At 37.5% G+C, this 19,427-nt stretch overlaps 1 protein-coding gene across 1 annotated transcript; it reads right to left on the reverse strand.

Annotated features, from left to right (window-relative positions):
• Positions 1-1,983: 1,983 nt before the first annotated feature.
• On the reverse strand, positions 1,984-5,077 carry LOC132638671 (zinc finger protein CONSTANS-LIKE 9-like). The gene is made up of 3 exons (XM_060355475.1): positions 4,337-5,077; positions 3,788-3,926; positions 1,984-2,964 (listed from the first exon to the last, which is right to left on the reverse strand). The coding sequence occupies exons 1-3, from the start codon at positions 4,853-4,855 to the stop codon at positions 2,942-2,944; spliced, it is 681 nt and encodes a 226-aa protein (XP_060211458.1). The 5' UTR covers positions 4,856-5,077; the 3' UTR covers positions 1,984-2,941.
• Positions 5,078-19,427: the final 14,350 nt, after the last annotated feature.

Raw genomic sequence — 19,427 nt, forward strand, 5'->3', positions numbered from 1 at the left:
TAAATTCTCCCCTCACAATTGGTTCAGGGTTAGGAAACAGATATTTTCATCTAACAGTTATTTATGTGTGGTATACGATTAATTAATCTACCATGATGCACAAAGATGGATTCCCCCAAAGAAGATGGGATGTATGTTAGTTTTTCTAACATAAGGGGGAGAGAATAAGCAGTTGAGGAATATGTTATGAATTATCATTAGTATGATCCTCATTCAAAAGATAATTCAACTCAAATGCTAGAAGCATTTGCTAACCCAAAATTAATTTCTAATTTCAGCTGCAAAATGCTCCTATTAAATTCATGTCCCTGAAGGACAGAGTATATAGCATGCATGAAGCGTGGTAGACTAATCGGTTCCAAACGCAATAATCATTGAAAAGAAAGAGGAGTGAATGATCAATGATCATTATAAAGAGACAATGTACTCTTGAAGAGCCTACGACATAACACTTCATGAAACTTCATGAGAGGTTTAGATACCTAAAAATAATGGAAGTGATAAAATCTCAATAAGTTATGTTACATTGTGAACCGATACATGATATATCGTCGACTATAGCTTTGGTACAATATAGCGCAATATTGTAAAAGATTGTGAGGATCTAAATTCTACGTCTATTAAATCATGCTAACGTAGAAATTATTATCAAGTAAAATGACGCACCTTGGTAAGCGTAAAGCTTATTGGACCTGCTGTCCAGACACCAGAAGATGTCACATCATTTAAATAGAAATAGATGTTGTCACAGCCTATATGAATTACTTGACAAAATTATACGAAAATTCCTGAAGAATTTTAAATGCCTGAAGCATATACAAATTATAGAAATTTGTTCATAATTCTTATATGAATTAAGTTAAGCAAGGTGAACGCGATTTTATCACCTTAATAAATATTTACTGACTAAGGGCACAAATGACTCTATTTATCCTTACGTTTTTGTGAAAATCAAAATTTGTCATATTGTTAGTGCAAGTTGATTACTTGAGAATTATTGAAAGTCTTGAAGAGTTTTCAAAAGAAATAGATTATGTACTGAAAGAAGTTGAAATGAGAAACTTGCAGAATTTTTGGGTCCTGAAGTGTCATATCTTTATGCAATTGATGCATTTATATATTTTGCTATGATTGAGGGATTATAGTCATACGATATTGTTCTACATGACAGTCAAATCATATAAAGATAACATCTATTCATAAGGCAAGTCAGGAATGCACTTGGAGTGATTTCAACGATACAACTCTATTCAAAGACTGAAGATGCACCAGCATACATAGCCCAACTAAAGAGAGGATTCATACAATCACAAGGCATGTTTCACCAAAGTTGTTCTTCGCACACGAGCTCCAGAAGAATGGAGATAGCAACGTGTAAGAGATTTGCTCGAGCGATAATATGACCAATTTATTCACCAAGTCTCTACCAATTGTAACTTTCGAGAAGATGGTGCACAAGATTGAGACGTGAGATTCAAGTTTTTGGATTGAAGTTCTCATCAGGGGGAGTTAATACGCGTTGTACTCTTTTTCCCTTTCAAGGTTTTTGTCCCACTGGGTTTTTCCTTGTAAGGCTTTTAATGAGGCAACTAAATAGCGTATTATTAGAAATGTGTACTCTTTTTCCTTCACTAGAATTTTTCCCATTGAGTTTTTTCTAGTAAGGTTTAACGAGACATATTATCTATCAAATAGACATCCAAGGAGGAGTGTTATAAATATTATTTATTATTGTGGATGTCTATCTTTAGGAGAAATATTAGGGTTAGTGACTCTGGGATCAAGTCAATTTTCTCCTATAAATATAGAGGTTTCCTTCATTGTAAATTAATCCCTAACAAGAGAAATAAAAGAATTCTTCTCTTCTCTCTTTGTCTACAATATTGTTCTTGCTTGTTTTATTATTTTATAATATATGTAGTGTATTTCGATTTTCAATTCTTATATCCCATTTCTTTACTAATTTAGCCTTTGTTTGATAAGCTATAATTATGTAACAAGGTTTCAAGTATGCTTCATCTTACTTGAGTATTTTAGGATTGGTTATCATCTCTAAAAGTTCCTCCCCAAGCTGCCTCTGCATAAGTAAAGTTGGCACTAATATATGCTTATTTCTTATTATTGCATTTTCACAAATCAAATCCCTAAGCTCTCATGATTCTCTTGTCCAAAATATGCCTGATGGATTAAAACAACCATTCTGAAGTTTTAAATCGACATCTTTCATCAAAACCAAACAAATTGCACAAAAAAAAAAAAAAAAAAAAAAAAATATTGCAAGACTCTGAAATCCCTTAAAAAGGTCCAACATTGTTGCAAAATATATTTTCAGTATATGGCATTTAATTACTTCGATATTAATAGAACACAAAAAGAGAACATAAACGTATACCACAAGTTCTAGACCTGTTCCTGAGTCCTGACCTCAAACTATAGAAACTGTTCATTTAATATTTTAAAAGATTGTTACATTCTGCGTACAAACCTTGTAATTTCTTGATAATCCATGGAAGATTTCTTGAATTCTTAACATTATCCTAAAACAAACTATACATAGTAAAAAAAGTACACCTCAATAGTCAAACCGTCTAAAAGATTGAGTAGAATAAATTAAATCTTATCCTAATAACCATATAATGTGAAATTCACCGACTACAAGATTTTGAATCCGCGACTTAAGTAGTACAAAAAAAGAAAAGTTGAACGAAAGTAGTATAGAAAAAAAAAACACATAAATAGGATTCACGCACGAATTTCGTGCGTGAAAGGACCAAATTGCAAAAAGTAACAGTTTGGCCTTTGACGCACTAAATTAGTGCGTGAATGAGCAAACAAAAAGTTTCACCTTTTCAGCCAATGACATTTGTTGTCATTAGTTGCCCACTTGCCTTCTCTTCTTCTTCTTAAGTTCTCATTGCACTGCATCGCATGGAGTCCGGAATCAAAATGCCCCCAAAAAAATCACTTTAAACCAAAATATCCCAACAAAAAAAAAAGTTACAAAACTACCTTTAGCGCAGTAAAATACTGCGTTATAGAAACAGTACCAAAAAGCAAAAAAATTGGCCAAACTTTATTTTATGCAACACTTAGTGTTTTTTTTTCATACTTTGACCAACGATTAGTCGTGTGTCAAGACTCCGAAACGTCAATATTTTATATAGAACCTGATATTTTTTTCTGCGTACAATAATGTAGGCCAAATACATCAAGGATACGTAGACGTTCGGATCGTCATTTTAGGAGTTGAAAAGGTGCCCGAAGTAAGTTTTGTTTGAAAAAAACTTAGTGTTTTTTCCATACTTTGACCAACGATTAGTCGTGGGTCAAGACTCCGAAACGTCAATATTTTATATAGAACATGATATTTTTTTCTGCGTACAATAATGTAGGTCCAATACATCAAGGATACGTAGACGTTCGGATCGTCATTTTAGGGGTTGAAAAGGTGCCCGAAGTAAGTTTTGTTTGAAAAAAATTAATGTTTTTTCCATACTTTGACCAACGATTAGTCGTGGATCAAGACTCCGAAACGTCAATATTTTATATAGAAAAAAATATCAGGTTCTATATAAAAATTCGTGCGTGAATCCTATTTATGTGTTTTTTTTTTCTGTACTACTTTAGTTCAACTTTTCTTTTTTTGTACTACTTCAATCGCGGATTCACAAGATTTTGGTAAGTAAAAGTAGAAAGGATTTTCTGTCATTACAACAATAAAAAATAAAACGTAGACATGACGTGTTGGTTTTAGCCAAACATAAGGGGTCAATCAGTGGTCAATTACAACATTTGGATCTCTTCAGTATCAACCCGACCCGACCTGTTAAGCTCTCTTCAGTTTTCTGGATCTTCAAAGGGGTCCTGATCCTCGTTGAAAATGAGTCTCCAATTTCTCGATGAGCTGTTGAAGTTCCACTATCATCCTGTTACCATGAAACAAAAAAACACAATTATTCATTGATCTAATATCATTAAATATCATTAAATCGTAAGAAAACAAACAAAAATTATAATTAAAAAGAGATAATGATAACGAACTCACTTAAACTCTTCTTTTTCTTTTTCTTTTTTTAGTTTCACACTTTAACTATCCGTTTTTTATACCTGAATTATCACTATTTATATATTAGAACTTACCTAATTGAGTAGTTCAGGTAGAAAAACGAAACAATCGCCGGTTGACTTAACCAATTTTCGAGGTGTATTTTGATACACAAATGATAATAGTTCTGGTAGAAAAATAAAACAAATAATTGAAACTCGCAAAAAATGATAGTTGAAATATGTTTTCGATTATTAACTCAATTAAAAAAGCAAGAGATAAAGTTCTTACATCATCTCCACGCATTCGCTTCAACGAAAAGCTTCCATAGCTATTCAACGACTCTTCGCTGCTGCTGGATGAACTCGAAGGCGGTGGTGGAGGAGGAGTAGATGACCATGGAACAACCTGAATATCCTCTAAATCAACCTCCTCCTCCTCCTGCTCAACATCATTATTATCATCTATTCTTTCGTCTTCTTCTCCACCAATTTCATCTCTACCTACCAAGGTAGGGATAATATCTATGCACACTCTACCCTCACGAATTCTCACTTGTGGAATTATACTGGGTATATTATTGCTGTTGTTGGAGCATCTTTCACATACAGAGACTGTCCGGCCAATCTTCGCACCTGTAGCCGACCAAGCCGTTGGCGATTGGCACACGTGGCATAGTAACGACCTCGAGTGCTTAGCTGCGAGAAAGTTCGCTGAGTGCACCTTCAAATCACAGTCCCAACACAAATTCGCATGGTCCGGTTCACAGTATATCCTAGCCAATCCATTACAAAGTTCACAATTTTTCATCGTTGAAAAATATTTTCTAGAAACTTCTCTAACTGGAAAAAAATAAAAATATTTCTGAGAGAAAATTGAGAAAGAATTATAGGGATAGAAAATTGGAGTAATTCTGTTTGGAAAGAGAGAAAATTGAGAGAAGAGAAGTAGGGAATGGTTGAGATCAAAAGGAAGGACCAACTTGCAGCCCTTAGCTGAAACAACCTCAACTTTGAATAAATTCACGAAAAGACCACGGGTTCTTTTGGTAATGAAGAAGTTCGGTAGGTTATGTGATCTTGAAGACTCGAACAGAAGTAATCCCCGTCACAAAATAAGTATTTTCGGTCCCAATTTATGTGGTACAGTTTGGATTTCGAGAGTTAAATAGTTTAGTTTTGATCGTGATGAATCCTGTATGAAATCTTTATATTTTTGGAAATAAAATTTACATATTTGAAAATCATGTAAAAAGTAATATAGGTCGCCATAATTGATAACACAAAATATTTAAAAGATATATGAAAATAATTATGGTAAAAAAAAAAACTTGCGTATCTCGAAATCAAATAAGTGTCACATAGATTAGAACGGTGGGAGTATCGTTTTAGCTCTTTTTAGGTCCATTAAGAAAAATAATAAATAGACGATGCCATTTACTTAGTTGCCCCTATTTATTACTAGATCCGTCACAATTTATGTGATTTAGCTTGATTAAGCACAGAGTTAAAAAAAAACTTTTGAAATTTGTGGTCTAAAATAAATCATATATATATATATGTGTGGTTGTAAATCATTTCAATGGGAAGTTTTAAATTAAATTATTTAAATATAAAAATGTATCATTCTTTTTTGATATACCAAAAAAAAAGTGTATCACATTAATTGAGACAGAGGTAGTAGCTATTTCTTGAGAATTGAGAAATACTAAAAAAAAAAAAAAGTAGTAATTATTTTATACGGGGATGTGGTTGGAAACACTTAATCCCTCTGTTCAATTTATGTAGCACCATTTAATTAGACAATAATTTTAAAAAAATAAAGTAAAAACTTTTAAAAATTATAATTTAAAATAAGCTTTAAATATTTATGTTGATCATAAATTATCTCATTAAAGATAAATAGATAATTTTAAAGTTAAACTGTTTAAATAAATAATTGCCTTGAATTTCTAAATGAACAACTGTTATGAGATAAGGTTTTTTTCTTTCTGAAAGGACACTTATTTTGAAAGGGAGGGCTATTCAGAAAATGGACAACGAAACGACAAAGTATTAGTACGGAGATGTTTCCTGTGGTTCAAACAGGATATTTTGCTTTGGGCAGATGACGTGGCAGAATGAGCCTGAGGGGAGAATTTGATTTGCTGACGTGGATTCATTTGGCCCTAATTTTAAAGGCTGTGGGCCACGTGAACTAATAACTAATGGTAGGAGTTGCTGGGTGTTACACCCCATTTTAACCCGAGAGTTGAAGCGGAGTACAACATATTGGAGATTTCTCTTTTGTTTTGTTTTAAGGAGTCGCCACCTAATTAATTTAACGGTGAATTAGGACACCTAAATGTTAACTAGGGTAAAGTTTAAAACTAAACCTCTGTTAATAGTCTGCTTAACCAGTGTGATTCTAGGTAAGGGCTCTATATTATCCTAAAGGGAAGGGGTTAGACATCCTTTAGAATCCGTTAACTACGGTTGTCCGGTCAAACTTAGGTTAATTAATTAGGGCTAAAAAAATGCAAATATAATATTTAAAATTAAAAAAAAAAATAGCTTGATAAATACTGCTAAAATTTTAAAGAAAATGTAAAATGTTGTTTAAGATAAGATGTAGAGAAAAATATAATAATTTATGTGAAAGAAAATTTTAAATGCCATTTCGAAATAAACTTATAAAATTGCTAAAAAAAGCTTTAAACAATAATGCTTTTAAAAAATAAGATTTGCATAGAATATATAAATAGAAGAAAACGCGAATTGATGCAGTATTTCCTGAAACAAACTAAAATATATGATATTAATTAACTTTGCATTTTTTAGAAGTATGAACAAAATCACGTTTTATTCAGCTAAACGTAGGCATAATTTGGATAGCCTTAGAGGATGCCTGCAAAATGTTCTTTTAATCCTCCATTTGCGCGTTAGTGCGGTTTTAAAATTTCCAGGATAATAAAATATGATTTTTTGACTCAAAAATGTGAATTTCATGCTGCTGAAAATCAATTGTTAAAAGTAAATATTATAAATACTACAAATAACTTTAATATAAAAGAAGAAAATGAAACTTATGGGAACTAATTATTGGTTTTCCTTAGATTAACTATCCATTACTAAACTTAAACCCCACTAAAAATATCCTCTAATTCATCTAAGTTAAGAGAAAAGAAATACAAAAATAAAAAGGGGTGTTAGTCAAAACAACATAAGCAAAATGCAATAAGTACACAATAAAATAAAAATAGAAGACAAAGAAATGTAAATAAGTGGGCTTTGCCCCATTTTAAAGCTGCCCCGGTTTGTTTTTGCTGCTGTTGGGCCTCGGCCCAGCAGAAATTTTGTAAACTGCTACGGATGGGCTGGACACGGAGGAGGTTTCGCTGGGCTTTTAGCCCAACACCAAATGTGGAAGAAGACGAGCCCGAGGGACTCGTACGCGATGGTCATGCATAAAATGAAAAGAAAAGAATTAGTATATAATCAAAACTAAGGCCTAAATAAAGAAACTAAGTATGCAGCTCAGATTAGCACACAACATAATAAAAGGACACTTAGAGAAAATGTTCAAGTCCAAAACGAGAGTCGACAACCAATGCTAACAACATATAAAAATGGGCAGTGAGACCCACTACCAGAGATACAGTTACTGATTCCAACAAAAAAAAAGAAAAAAAAAGGGGGGGTGCACTAAACATTTTTTTAAGGAAAATAAGGATCACCTCATGTCATTTTATTACATTTTTTGAAATCTAAATTAAAACAGAGTTGAAAGAGCTATAGCTCATGGCTCAAATACAGTGATAGAATGGCCAGAAATGCCTTTATATGTGAGCATATGTAGAACCAGTACAAAGAAAAAAACAATCAACCTCAAGTGGTTAACTGGCAGCTATTGGGATTTCTCATTTAATCAGAGATGAATAACAAAATTAAGAGAAGCAGTGAGGAGGTTAAAATAAAACATCAGAATCCTCCAATTACATAATCCAACACTCACATGAAATCAACCTAAATCTTACTAACACAGATCCTATTCTGATCTAACACGTAGGTGAAATGGAACCAATTACAAAGAAACTAGCATGCATCCTTAATCTATCACTTTGTTTTCATAAAAAAATGAGAAATCTGAAGCCTAAAAGTGGGCTCGCGAAGATGTCATTCAACCAAAATTGTCTATTCTTTATCCCGCGAAAAGATCAATACAACAGCGGCAACAAGCAAACAACACCCAACCCAAAAAAAAAGCATTTATAGATAAGGATGTTGTAGGCTAGTTTCATGGCAAACTAAATTCTTTTAGCGGACAGGTAAGTGATAAATAGTTTGGATCCGACGAAATATGCAGTGTAGTTAGGTAGTTTCAAAACTTTAATAGACATATCCAATCGTCATGAGCAGGCAAATCCACATATAGACAGTTTCAGGCATATTTTCCAGTTCGTAGTCTTCATATTGACAAGGCAATACCATAACATTTATAGCAAAGTATCATCGCTGCCAGTGGCTTACAATCTCACTCAACTAAAACTACAATAGCATCATTAAAATCCCACGCAAATCACAGATTCATACGTCGTACTAGGCAGTGTTGACACATAAACAGATTACCGAATACAAACCAGCTTTGATTCCATCAGTTTGTTGTTTTAACTGCTATTAGAAGAAGAAAGAAACCTGAAGCTTAAAATGTGTTTGAGAGAAAGTCTTTCAAGCCAAGGTTGGCGAATCTTCAAACTAAAAAATGATTAGAACATAATAGACAGTAAAACAAACAATTTAAGCCCCAAGTCATTTATACAGCAGCATATCCTAAGTTAATATCGCAGCATAATAGAAAAAAGAACTAACATGCCCTTATCTCAATTATAGCAGCTTTCAATGACCTGCTCTTGCTTGATTTACAAATGCATCAGATGCAAAACACAGTACACACATACATGACAAAGGAGACCATACTATCAATTTAAATCATCTGCTTAACTTTATCTCAAAGGTATTAACAAAGCCGAATTAATGCATGAATATGCTGGGCTGGGCCAGATTCCTAAAGGACTCATGCATATCTTCAAATAAAGATCAGATTTAAACTTATTTCAGATAAGAACCAAATCAGATTCAATTATCTCAACCACTAGCTATCATTCTTATCATAATACAAACTGGATATGCTTTCTCTATATTACAATTTGCAGCCCTCCACATTACTATGTCATTACCAAACTACATCAAATCTTATGGGGGTGTTCTTTGTTAACATAATCGGGAATAAATGGAAATCAGTTACAGATTTTAACTACGGACCATGCTTGACTTAACGACACTACTTAATCAAGATCGAATATCCCACTAACTAATTATCCAAGTTCACGGCAATGCGCAACTTAAATCAACGAGCATAATTAATTCACACATTCGGATTAACTTAAAGACAAGTTATCACACCTAATACATGTAATTACATAAACAGAGCCAAACTCGATAATTAAACCATCATACAAACTAATTAAGTCCGAATTAACATCAACATACAAACAGACTATCCATTAAACCAAACTAATCTAACTAATCAGCCTGTTTTAAACCTTCATAGCGATTAAGAAAACGCGAATAAAACAGAAAGTAAAAGGGAAAGGGGAAAGTACCTTCTTCGGGTGCAGCGAAGTGGGTGCGGGGCTTCGATATCCACTCGAACACTATCGAATCCGGACTTGCGATGCTCGAGTTCACAGCAACAACAAGCCAATGAAAAAAAAATGATGTAGTATTTTGACTCGACAATAAAACAAGATCGAAACGCTAGTAGAACTCGTATTTTTTTAGGGGATTTAGGTGACTAGAAGACTTATATTTTAGAGATTTTCGGGATTTCGAAAAAAAACAACAAAAAGGAGCTTGTTTCAGAACTTAATTGTAGGGAGACTTCTGCGATTTCTCCCAATTCCCCCATCCCCTGATGGTTCCTGTTGCTCTTTATAGCTTTTGTTTTTGTTGTTTTGTACTGAAAAAGGGAAGGAGGAGCGGGAGAGAGAGAAGTGGGGGACAAGGGTGAGTGGGGAGCGGAGAAGAATGAGGGAAAGGGGGGAAGTGGGAGCGGCGGCGAGGGAGGCGGGAAAGGAGGAGAGAGAAAGGGAAAGGAGAAGAGAGGGGTGCGGCGGTGGGTATGGAGGAAAATGAAAGAGGGAAACCCTAGGTTTCCCTTATTTTGGACGAAAATGGGCTGGACCCAGTCCATTTGTGGACTGGGTCAAATTTCGGACTGGGTATTGAAAGAATGGGCTAGAATTAAAACATGGACTGGTCTAAAAAAATTGAGATAGAAAATATGGTCTAGTCCAAAAAATATTAAGAATTAATCGGACCTTGATTTGGGGTTTGGTAAATCAAAATACGGACTGAGTGCAAGAAATAGTTTGGCTTCTAAATTTGAATAAGAGACACATTTTGATTAACGATGTACTAAGGGTGCCAGAATATCACCTAATATAGAAATATGTAATTATAAAAAGACCCGGGTAAAAATTGTATGATGTTGCAAATGACCGTGCAATAATATTTAATATCAAACGCTATCATTAATATGTGCGAAGTAAATGCGATGCGTATGCGGAAGTTGGTAGAAACGTTGAGAAATGCAAGTTTGAATAATACTAAATAATAGCAGCAAATAAATAGCGGTAGTAATACTGCTAATAACAATAATGATAATGGTAATAATGATAATATTGATGATAATGGTGATAAAAAATAATAATAGATATAATAATAATAGTAATAACAAATATTGATAATTAAAAAATGATAATAATTAATAATAATAAAGATGATAATAATTAATAATAAAAATAATAATAATAAATTACAATTATTGATAGTGGCAAAATGTTAATAAATTAATAATAATAACAATAATAGTGGTAATAATAAGATAATAATGATAATAATAATAATAAGAAATAATAATGATGATAATAATAATAATAATAATAATAATAATAATAATAAATAACAATTATTGATAAAACAATGATAATAATTAATAATAAAATAACGATGATAATGATGATTAATAATTGATTACAAAATAACGCTGATAATAATGATTAGTAATTAATAATAATAATAATAATAATAATAATAATAATAATGGAAATAACAAGAAATAATAATTAATGACAATTAGTAATAAAATGATAATTTAAGAATAATAATAACAATAATAATAATAATAATAACAATAATAATAATAATAATAATAATAATAATAACTGCAGCGGAATAATAAAACGTGGGTGTTAATAAAAGACTAATAATTATAGTAAAATTTAAATGCATATTTTTTAATTTCTCAAAACACTAGAAGTATTTAATAGGTATTTCGGGGGAGAGGCGGGACAAAATTGGGTGTCAACAACTTGTCCCTCTTTGCCTGGTAATGATGAAAGAATTTTCGGGCAAAGACGTTGACTTAGTAGCCTATTTTGTCCCGGCTAAAGGATTGTGGAGGACTAAGGGTAAAGAAAATTACGGCCGAACTCTGGTCTCTGAATCGCCTACATATCTCGGGTTGCACGAGAATCAGGCCGTGTGTAGTTCTGGGAAGACTACGACACCTATGACTGGTAACTCACGATTTGATGCAAATCTTCGCAAAAAATATTGTCCCAGTGTCGAATTATGATGACACTGGGTATTGTGATAGAAACCTGAAAATTGATTGTGCTGGAATGTGAACGGGAGATTTGGATTAGGAGCCGAGTGTTCGAGGTAGATCTTTGACCCTTGTCGAGAAGTCTGCTTGTCCTTCCCGACGTATTGCCCCAGTTCGCTGCCGAAGAAATAGTTCCACGTTGCGCTAAAGCTCCTGCGAAACAAAAAACTAAATGAAAATAGTCAATAAGAATAAATATTGAAATACAACGATGCAAGTGCGGTGCAATGCGGCTGCGAGCATATGCAGGGCATTAATAAAATAATAACAAGACAGGGCTGGTGCGGTGCGATGTCTTATGCAGAAATTTAAAAAAAGGCGGTGCATGGCCCATGTGATATATGAAAGTCGGTGTTCAGCCTTATGCAGAAATTTTAAAAGGGTGGTGCATGGCCCATGTAACATATGGAAGGCGGTGCTAAGGGCGGTGCGCAGCCCATGCAGAAATTTAAAAGGGCGGTGCATGGCCCATGTAATATACGAAAGGCGGTGCACAACCTTATGCAGAAATTTACAAAGGGCGGTGCATGGCCTATGTAATATATGAAAACGATGCGAAGGGCGGTGCGCAGCCCATGCAGAAATTTAAAAGGGCGGTGCATGGCCCATGTAATGTATGAAAGGTGGTGCTCAGCCTTATGCAGAAATTTACAAAGGGCGGTGCATGGCCCATGTAATAGATGAAAGCGATGCAAAGGGCGGTGCGCAGCCCAAGCGGAAATTTAAAAGGGCGGTGCATGGCCCATGTAATGTATGAAAGGCGGTGCTCAGCCTTATGCAGAAATTTACAAAGGACGGTGCATGGCCCATGTAATATATGAAAGCGATGCAAAGGGCGGTGCACAGCCCATGCGGAAATTTAAAAGGGCGGTGCATGACCCATGTAATGTATGAAAGGCGGTGCATGGCCTTATGTAGAAATTTAAAAGGGCGGTGCATGGCCCAGGCAATATATGAAAGCGATGCGAAGAGCGGTGCGCAGCTCATGCATCATACGAAAGGCGGTGCATGGCCTTATGCAGAAATTTAAAAGGGCGGTGCATGGCCCAGGCAATATGAAAGCGATGCGAAGAGCGGTGCGCAGCTCATGCATCATATGTAAGGCGGTGCATGGCCTTATGCAGAAATTTAAAAGGGCGGTGCATGGCCCAGTAAATATGAAAGCGATGCAAAGGGCGGTGCGCAGTCCATGCATCATATGAAAGGCGGTGCATGGCCTTATGCAGAAATTTAAAAGGGCGGTGCATGGCCCAGGCAATATGAAAGCGATGCAAAGGGCGGTGCGCAACCCATGCATCATATGAAAGGCGGTGCATGGCCTTATGCAGAAATTTAAAAGGGCGGTGCATGGCCCAGGCAATATGAAAGCGATGCGAAGGGTGGTGCGCAGCCCATGCATCATATGAAAGGCGGTGCATGGCCTTATGCAGAAATTTAAAAGGGCAGTGCATGGCCCAGTAAATATGAAAGCGATGCAAAGGGCGGTGCGCAGCCCATGCATCATATGAAAGGCGGTGCATGGCCTTATGCAGAAATTTAAAAGGGCGGTGCATGGCCCAGTAAACATGAAAGCGATGCAAAGGGCGGTGCGCAGCCCATGCATCATATGAAAGGCGGTGCATGGCCTTATGCAGAAAATCAAAAGGGCGGTGCATGGCCCAGTAAATATATGAAGCGCTGCGAAGAGCGGTGCGCAGCTCATGCATCATATGAAAGGCGGTGCACAGCCTTATACAGAAAATTAAAAATGGCGGTGCATGGCCCATGTAACATATGAAAGCGATGCAAAGGGCGGTGCGCAGCCCATGCATCATACAAAAACGGTGATTAATGCAGGTGCAGTGCAATGCGGCTGCAAGCAGACGCAGTGGCATTTAAAAATAAAAGCAATGTATTCGAAGGCAATACAAAATATTTGTGCGTTGATATATATTTGAAGAAAATAATTTGCAAGATTAGCTTATTGTGATCGCCGAAAGTTATTTATATTTGAAGACATAATTGATAGAAGAATGCTCAAACCGTTTGACGCGCCATCATTACAAGGTCGTGCCTATTTCGCTCCTGCAACTTGGCGACCTGCATCTAAAGAAAATTTTGTAAGTTTGGGGAGGGGGTTGATTCGCGTTGACTTGGGGATCTGGCTCTTGCGCTTCGTGCCTCCAGCTTCGTATGAACTTGTAACCTCCGTTCATTTTAAGTCTTGGCCGACTAGTAAACAGTCTGATTAGAATCACATTATTTCGAAAAAATAGACATAGTAAACTATATGTATGGTGATAAATAATTTTGCTGAACTCGGAACTGTGACACATTGTGAAACAAAGCGAATGCCCCTTTTCCGAAGTTTTCTTCTGCCCGACGACTCTGTCGAACAATATTCTCCCGAGTCTGTCGATGTTGTCTTACGGTGATCCCTTTTTAAAAAAAATTGTCCCAGTTTCTGATGCAAGGGATGTTGATCTTTTCAAAATGGCGAGACCGAGCCTACATAGGCTGCCTACGTATCCCACTAGGGGAATCAGGTCGAGCGTAGTTCAAATTACAAGCAGAAATGCAATTGGGGAGAATAAATGATGTGACCGAGGCCTATGCGGGCCGCCTACGTATCCCCCATGGGAATCAGGTCAAGCGTAGTTCAAAATACAAAAAGGATATTGAGGTTTTGTGAGAATGTGACCGAGGCCTATGCGGGCCGCCTACGTATCCCCCGTGGGAATCAGGTCAGGCGTAGTTCATATTACAAGAAAAAATAAAATTTGAGAGAAATTCTATCTTAAAGACCTAACCCGATATAGGTTTGTCATGCGTCCCGCTACGGGAGAGTAGTGCTATTACATGGAAAAGTGTTGAAGAATATTTCATGCAAATAAAAGAAGGTTTCTAAATATAATATCTCTTGATGGCGTCTGCGTTGATAGCTTTCGGCCAAATTTCGCCATCCATTTCTGCTAGGATTAATGCTCCTCCAGTCAATACCCGATGAACCATATAAGGTCCCTGCCAGTTAGGTGCAAATTTTCCTTTTGCTTCATCTTGACATAGGAATATGCGTTTCAGTACCAATTGCCCTGTTTTGAATTGCCTCGGTCTTACCTTCTTGTTGAAAGCTTTGGCCATTCTGTTATGATAAAGCTGTCCATGACAAACGGCATTCAATCTCTTTCCGTCAATGAGCATCAATTGTTCGTATCGATTCTGCATCCACTTAGCGTCACTTAACTCAGCTTCTTGGATGATTCTCAAAGATGGTATTTCTACCTCAGCAGGTAACACCGCCTCTGTCCCATAGACCAAAAGATAAGGTGCTGCCCCCGTTGAAGTTCTCACAGTAGTGCGATAACCGAGGAGAGCTAACGGCAGTTTTTCGTGCCAATGCTTGTAATTATCGATCATCTTCCTCAGTATTCTTTTGATGTTTTTGTTGGCTGCTTCGACTGCCCCATTCATCTAAGGGCGATAAGGAGTGGAATTGCGATGAGTAATCTTAAATGTCTCGCAAATCTCCCGCATTAGATCACTGTTAAGATTAGCTCCATTATCTGTTATAATTGACTCTGGGATTCCGAATCGGCAAATAATGTTGCTCCGAACGAAATCTGCTACCACTTTCTTTGTTACCGACTTGTGCGAAGATGCTTCCACCCACTTTGTGAAATAATCAATGGCTACCAAAATGAACCTGTGTCCATTCGACGCGGCTGGCTCGATAGGACCAATGACATCCATACCCCAAGCTGCGAAAGGCCACGGAGAACTTGTCACATTTAATTCATTTGGCGGAACCCGAATCAAATCACCATGAATCTGACATCGATGACATTTCTGCACAAAACGGATACAATCTGATTCCATAGTCATCCAGAAATAGCCTGCGCGAAGGATTTTCTTGGCCAGAGTAAAGCCATTCATATGAGGCCCACATGTACCGCCATGCACTTCTTCAATCAACCGAGCCACTTCTTTAGCATCAACACATCTTAATAATCCTAAATCTGGAGTCCTCCTATACAGGATTTCTCCACTTAGGAAAAAATGGTTTGCTAATCTCCGAAGTGTTTTCTTCTGAACACTGGTTATGCCTTCCGGATAGTCTCCTGTCTTAAGATATTTGTTAATGTCGTAGTACCAAGGTTCTCCATCAGGCTCCTCATACACATAGAAGTAATGTGCCTGTTGATCGTGCACATTTATCTTGATAGGATCTATGCGATTCTTGTCCGGGTGCTGAATCATAGAAGATAGAGTGGCCAAAGCATCAGCGAACTCGTTCTGTGTTCTTGGAACGTGTTTGAATTCCACCCTGATGAATCTCTTACACAAATCTTTCACGCAGCGCAAGTACGGAAGTATCTTCCCGTTCTTAGTGGTCCATTCGCCTCGTACTTGATGAACCAGTAAGTCTGAATCGCCTATAACCAAAAGTTCCTGTATATGCATATCAGCGGCCATTCTGAGGCCAAGAATACAAGCCTCATATTCTGCCATATTATTGGTACACGGGAACTTGATTTTGGCTGAAATGGGATAGTGCTGGCCTGACTCTGAAATCAAAACTGCTCCAATGCCGACCCCTTTAGCATTTGCCGCCCCATCGAAAAACAGTCTCCACCCTGGGTACTCTTCTGCGATATCTTCCCCGATGAACAACACTTCTTCATCCGGGAAATAGGTTTTAAGGGGTATGTATTCCTCGCCCACAGGATTTTCTGCAAGATGATCAGCTATCGCCTACCCTTTGACAGCCTTTTGAGTAACATACACAATATCAAACTCGCTCAACAACATTTGCCACTTAGCTAGCTTCCCCGTAGGCATAGGCTTCTGGAAGATGTACTTGAGTGGGTCCATCCTTGAGATGAGGTAAGTAGTATATGCAGACAAATAATGTCTCAACTTCTGTGCAACCCAAGTCAAAGCACAACAGATGCGTTCCAATAACGTATACCGTGCCTCGTAAGGTGTGAACTTTTTTCTCAAGTAATATATTGCTCGCTCTTTCCTTCCTGTTTCGTCATGTTGACCTAATACACATCCAAACGCGTTCTCCGATACGGACAAATACAACAGCAAAGGTCTTCCAGCTTCTGGAGGCACCAAAACAGGCGGGCTAGACAAATACTCTTTTGATTTTGTCAAAGGCTCTCTGGCAATCTTCAGTCCATTTGGTAGGAGCATCCTTCCTCAATAACTTGATTATTGGTTCGCATATCACCGTCGATTGTGCTATAAACCGACTGATGTAGTTGAGACGACCGAGGAAACTCATCACGTCTTTCCGACTCTTTGGGGCAGGCAATTCCTGAATGGCCTTTATCTTCGAGGGGTCCAACTCTATGCCTCTCCTGCTCACAATAAAGCCCAACAACTTCCCTGCAGGAACACCGAATGCACACTTTGCGGGATTCAACTTCAGATTGTATCGCCTCAACCTGTCGAAGAACTTTCTCAAATCCGTCAGATGATCTGAGCTCTTTCGTGATTTGATGATAATATCATCCACATAGACTTCAATCTCTTTATGGATCATATCATGGAAAATGGTGGTCATGGCTCTCATGTAGGTAGCCCCTGCGTTTTTGAGCCCGAAAGGCATCACCCGATAATAGTACACCCCCCAAGGTATGATGAATGCTGTTTTCTCTCCATCTTCCTCGTCCATCAGGATTTGGTGATATCCCGCGTAGCAGTCAACGAAAGACTGTAACTCATGCTTTGCACAATTATCAATGAGCATATGGATATTCGGAAGGGGAAAGTCATCTTGGACTGGCTCTGTTGAGATCCCGATAATCTACGCATACCCTAACCTTGCCATCCTTCTTTGGCACGGGAACGATATTGGCTAGCCAAGTGGGGTACATCGTAGTTCGAATGACCTTGGCATCAAACTGTTTGGAGATCTCTTCCTTGATTTTTAAGCTCAAGTCCGATTTAATGTTTCTCTTCTTTTGCTTTATCGGAGGACAGGATGGATCAAGAGACAACTTATGCGAAACAATGTCAGTGCTTAATCCAGGCATATCATCGTAAGACCAAGCGAACACATCTATGTATTCTTTCAAAAGTTTGATCAATTCTTCCCTCTGCGACGGGGTCAAGTGGACATTGATTCTCACTTCCATCATGATTTTTTAATTACCAAATTTATAATTTCCGTTTCATCCAAATTTGGTTTTGGCTTATTTTCAAAATATTCAAAATCCTTAGTTAATCCTTCAGGTTGCATATCTCCTTCATATTCTTCAGAGTCTTGCTCAGCATTTCCTACGGGCTCGCTTGTTTCATTATGTGTCACATTCGTAGTATCCGTAGATTTATTAATTTGATTGCTGAAAAATAAAAGAGAAATTAATTAATCAAAGAGGGAAAACATAAATAAAAGCATGGCTTGAAAATTGCATTGGAGCTTCAAAAGTTGGGAGGCAAAACAACAAAAGCATAGACACGATTCCGGCCTCAATTTCGAATCGTGTCTGTTTCATTAAATACTGAATACAATTTGTCTACCAAGACTCCCGAAGAGACGGGGGCGAGGTACAAGTCCAATTATTCAAACGGCATCCCGGCTCTGCATCCCGGATAGTCGGGTCTTCAGAACACCCACTCGAAACCATGCTGCACCTAGCTTCTTCTTCGATGATGAATAAGTTTTTAAAACTTTCTAGGAGGTTGTCTCCAAGTTTTTCCTCTGATGCTTGGGCAGCGGAAGCCTTGAGAAATGACTGATTCAGGAAAGGAACAGGCTTTGGCAAGGGACCGTCACTTCTTTTTTTGAGACTAACTAAAGCAATCTCTTCAGGGGTGGGCTCATATCCGAGGCCGAAAGTATATTTGTGTCCGGGCAGTTGGATTGGCTCCACAATCCCATTCGAGTTCAAACCGAGGCCTTGACCGGGTCGGAAGCCATTCTTCAGCATCTCCCACGCCACCATCGTAAGTACCTGTGGCAATTCCATCTTCCTCGCTTGAGCAGCGCACACATTCTCCTTGATATGGAAAACAGATCCGTCTAGCCTTTCCACACTTCCAACAGGAGGAATTGAACATTCCGGGTAGAGAGAATTGTTGCCTTCTCCATGGATCACTATTTCTTGATGATTCCACACAAACTTTAGACTCTGATGCAAAGTGGAAGGAACCGTGCCAGCCATGTGGATCCATGGTCTCCCGATCAGCAAGTTGTAACTAGTAGATATGTCCATTACTTGGAACTTCACCATGAACTCCACAGGCCCAATCTCCAGAAACAAATCAATCTCTCTAACAACATCTCTTTGTGCTCCGTCAAAACCTTTGACACTGACCTGACTGCCGCGGAGTTTTCCGACATCGATCCCCAAGGCTCGTAAAGTAGCGACAGGACATATATTCACAGCTGAACCTCCGTCGATCAATACTTTGGAGATGAACTTATCCCTGCATCTGATGGTGATGTTCAATGCTCTGTTATGCCCCAAACCTTCAGGCGGCAACTCGTCGTTATGAAAAGAGACCCGGTGGGACTCAAGGATCTCCCCTACCATAGCCGATAATTTCTCACTAGAAGTCTCGGCCGGAACGTAGGCTTCGTTCAGTATTTTCACTAGAGCGCTCCTATGAGCTTCAGAACTCATCAATAATGCGAATAAGGAAATCTGAGCTGGCGTTTTCTTCAATTGTTCTACAACAGAAT

This window comes from Lycium barbarum, chromosome 4 (assembly GCF_019175385.1).
Source record: "Lycium barbarum isolate Lr01 chromosome 4, ASM1917538v2, whole genome shotgun sequence".
Lineage (NCBI taxonomy): Eukaryota > Viridiplantae > Streptophyta > Magnoliopsida > Solanales > Solanaceae > Lycium > Lycium barbarum.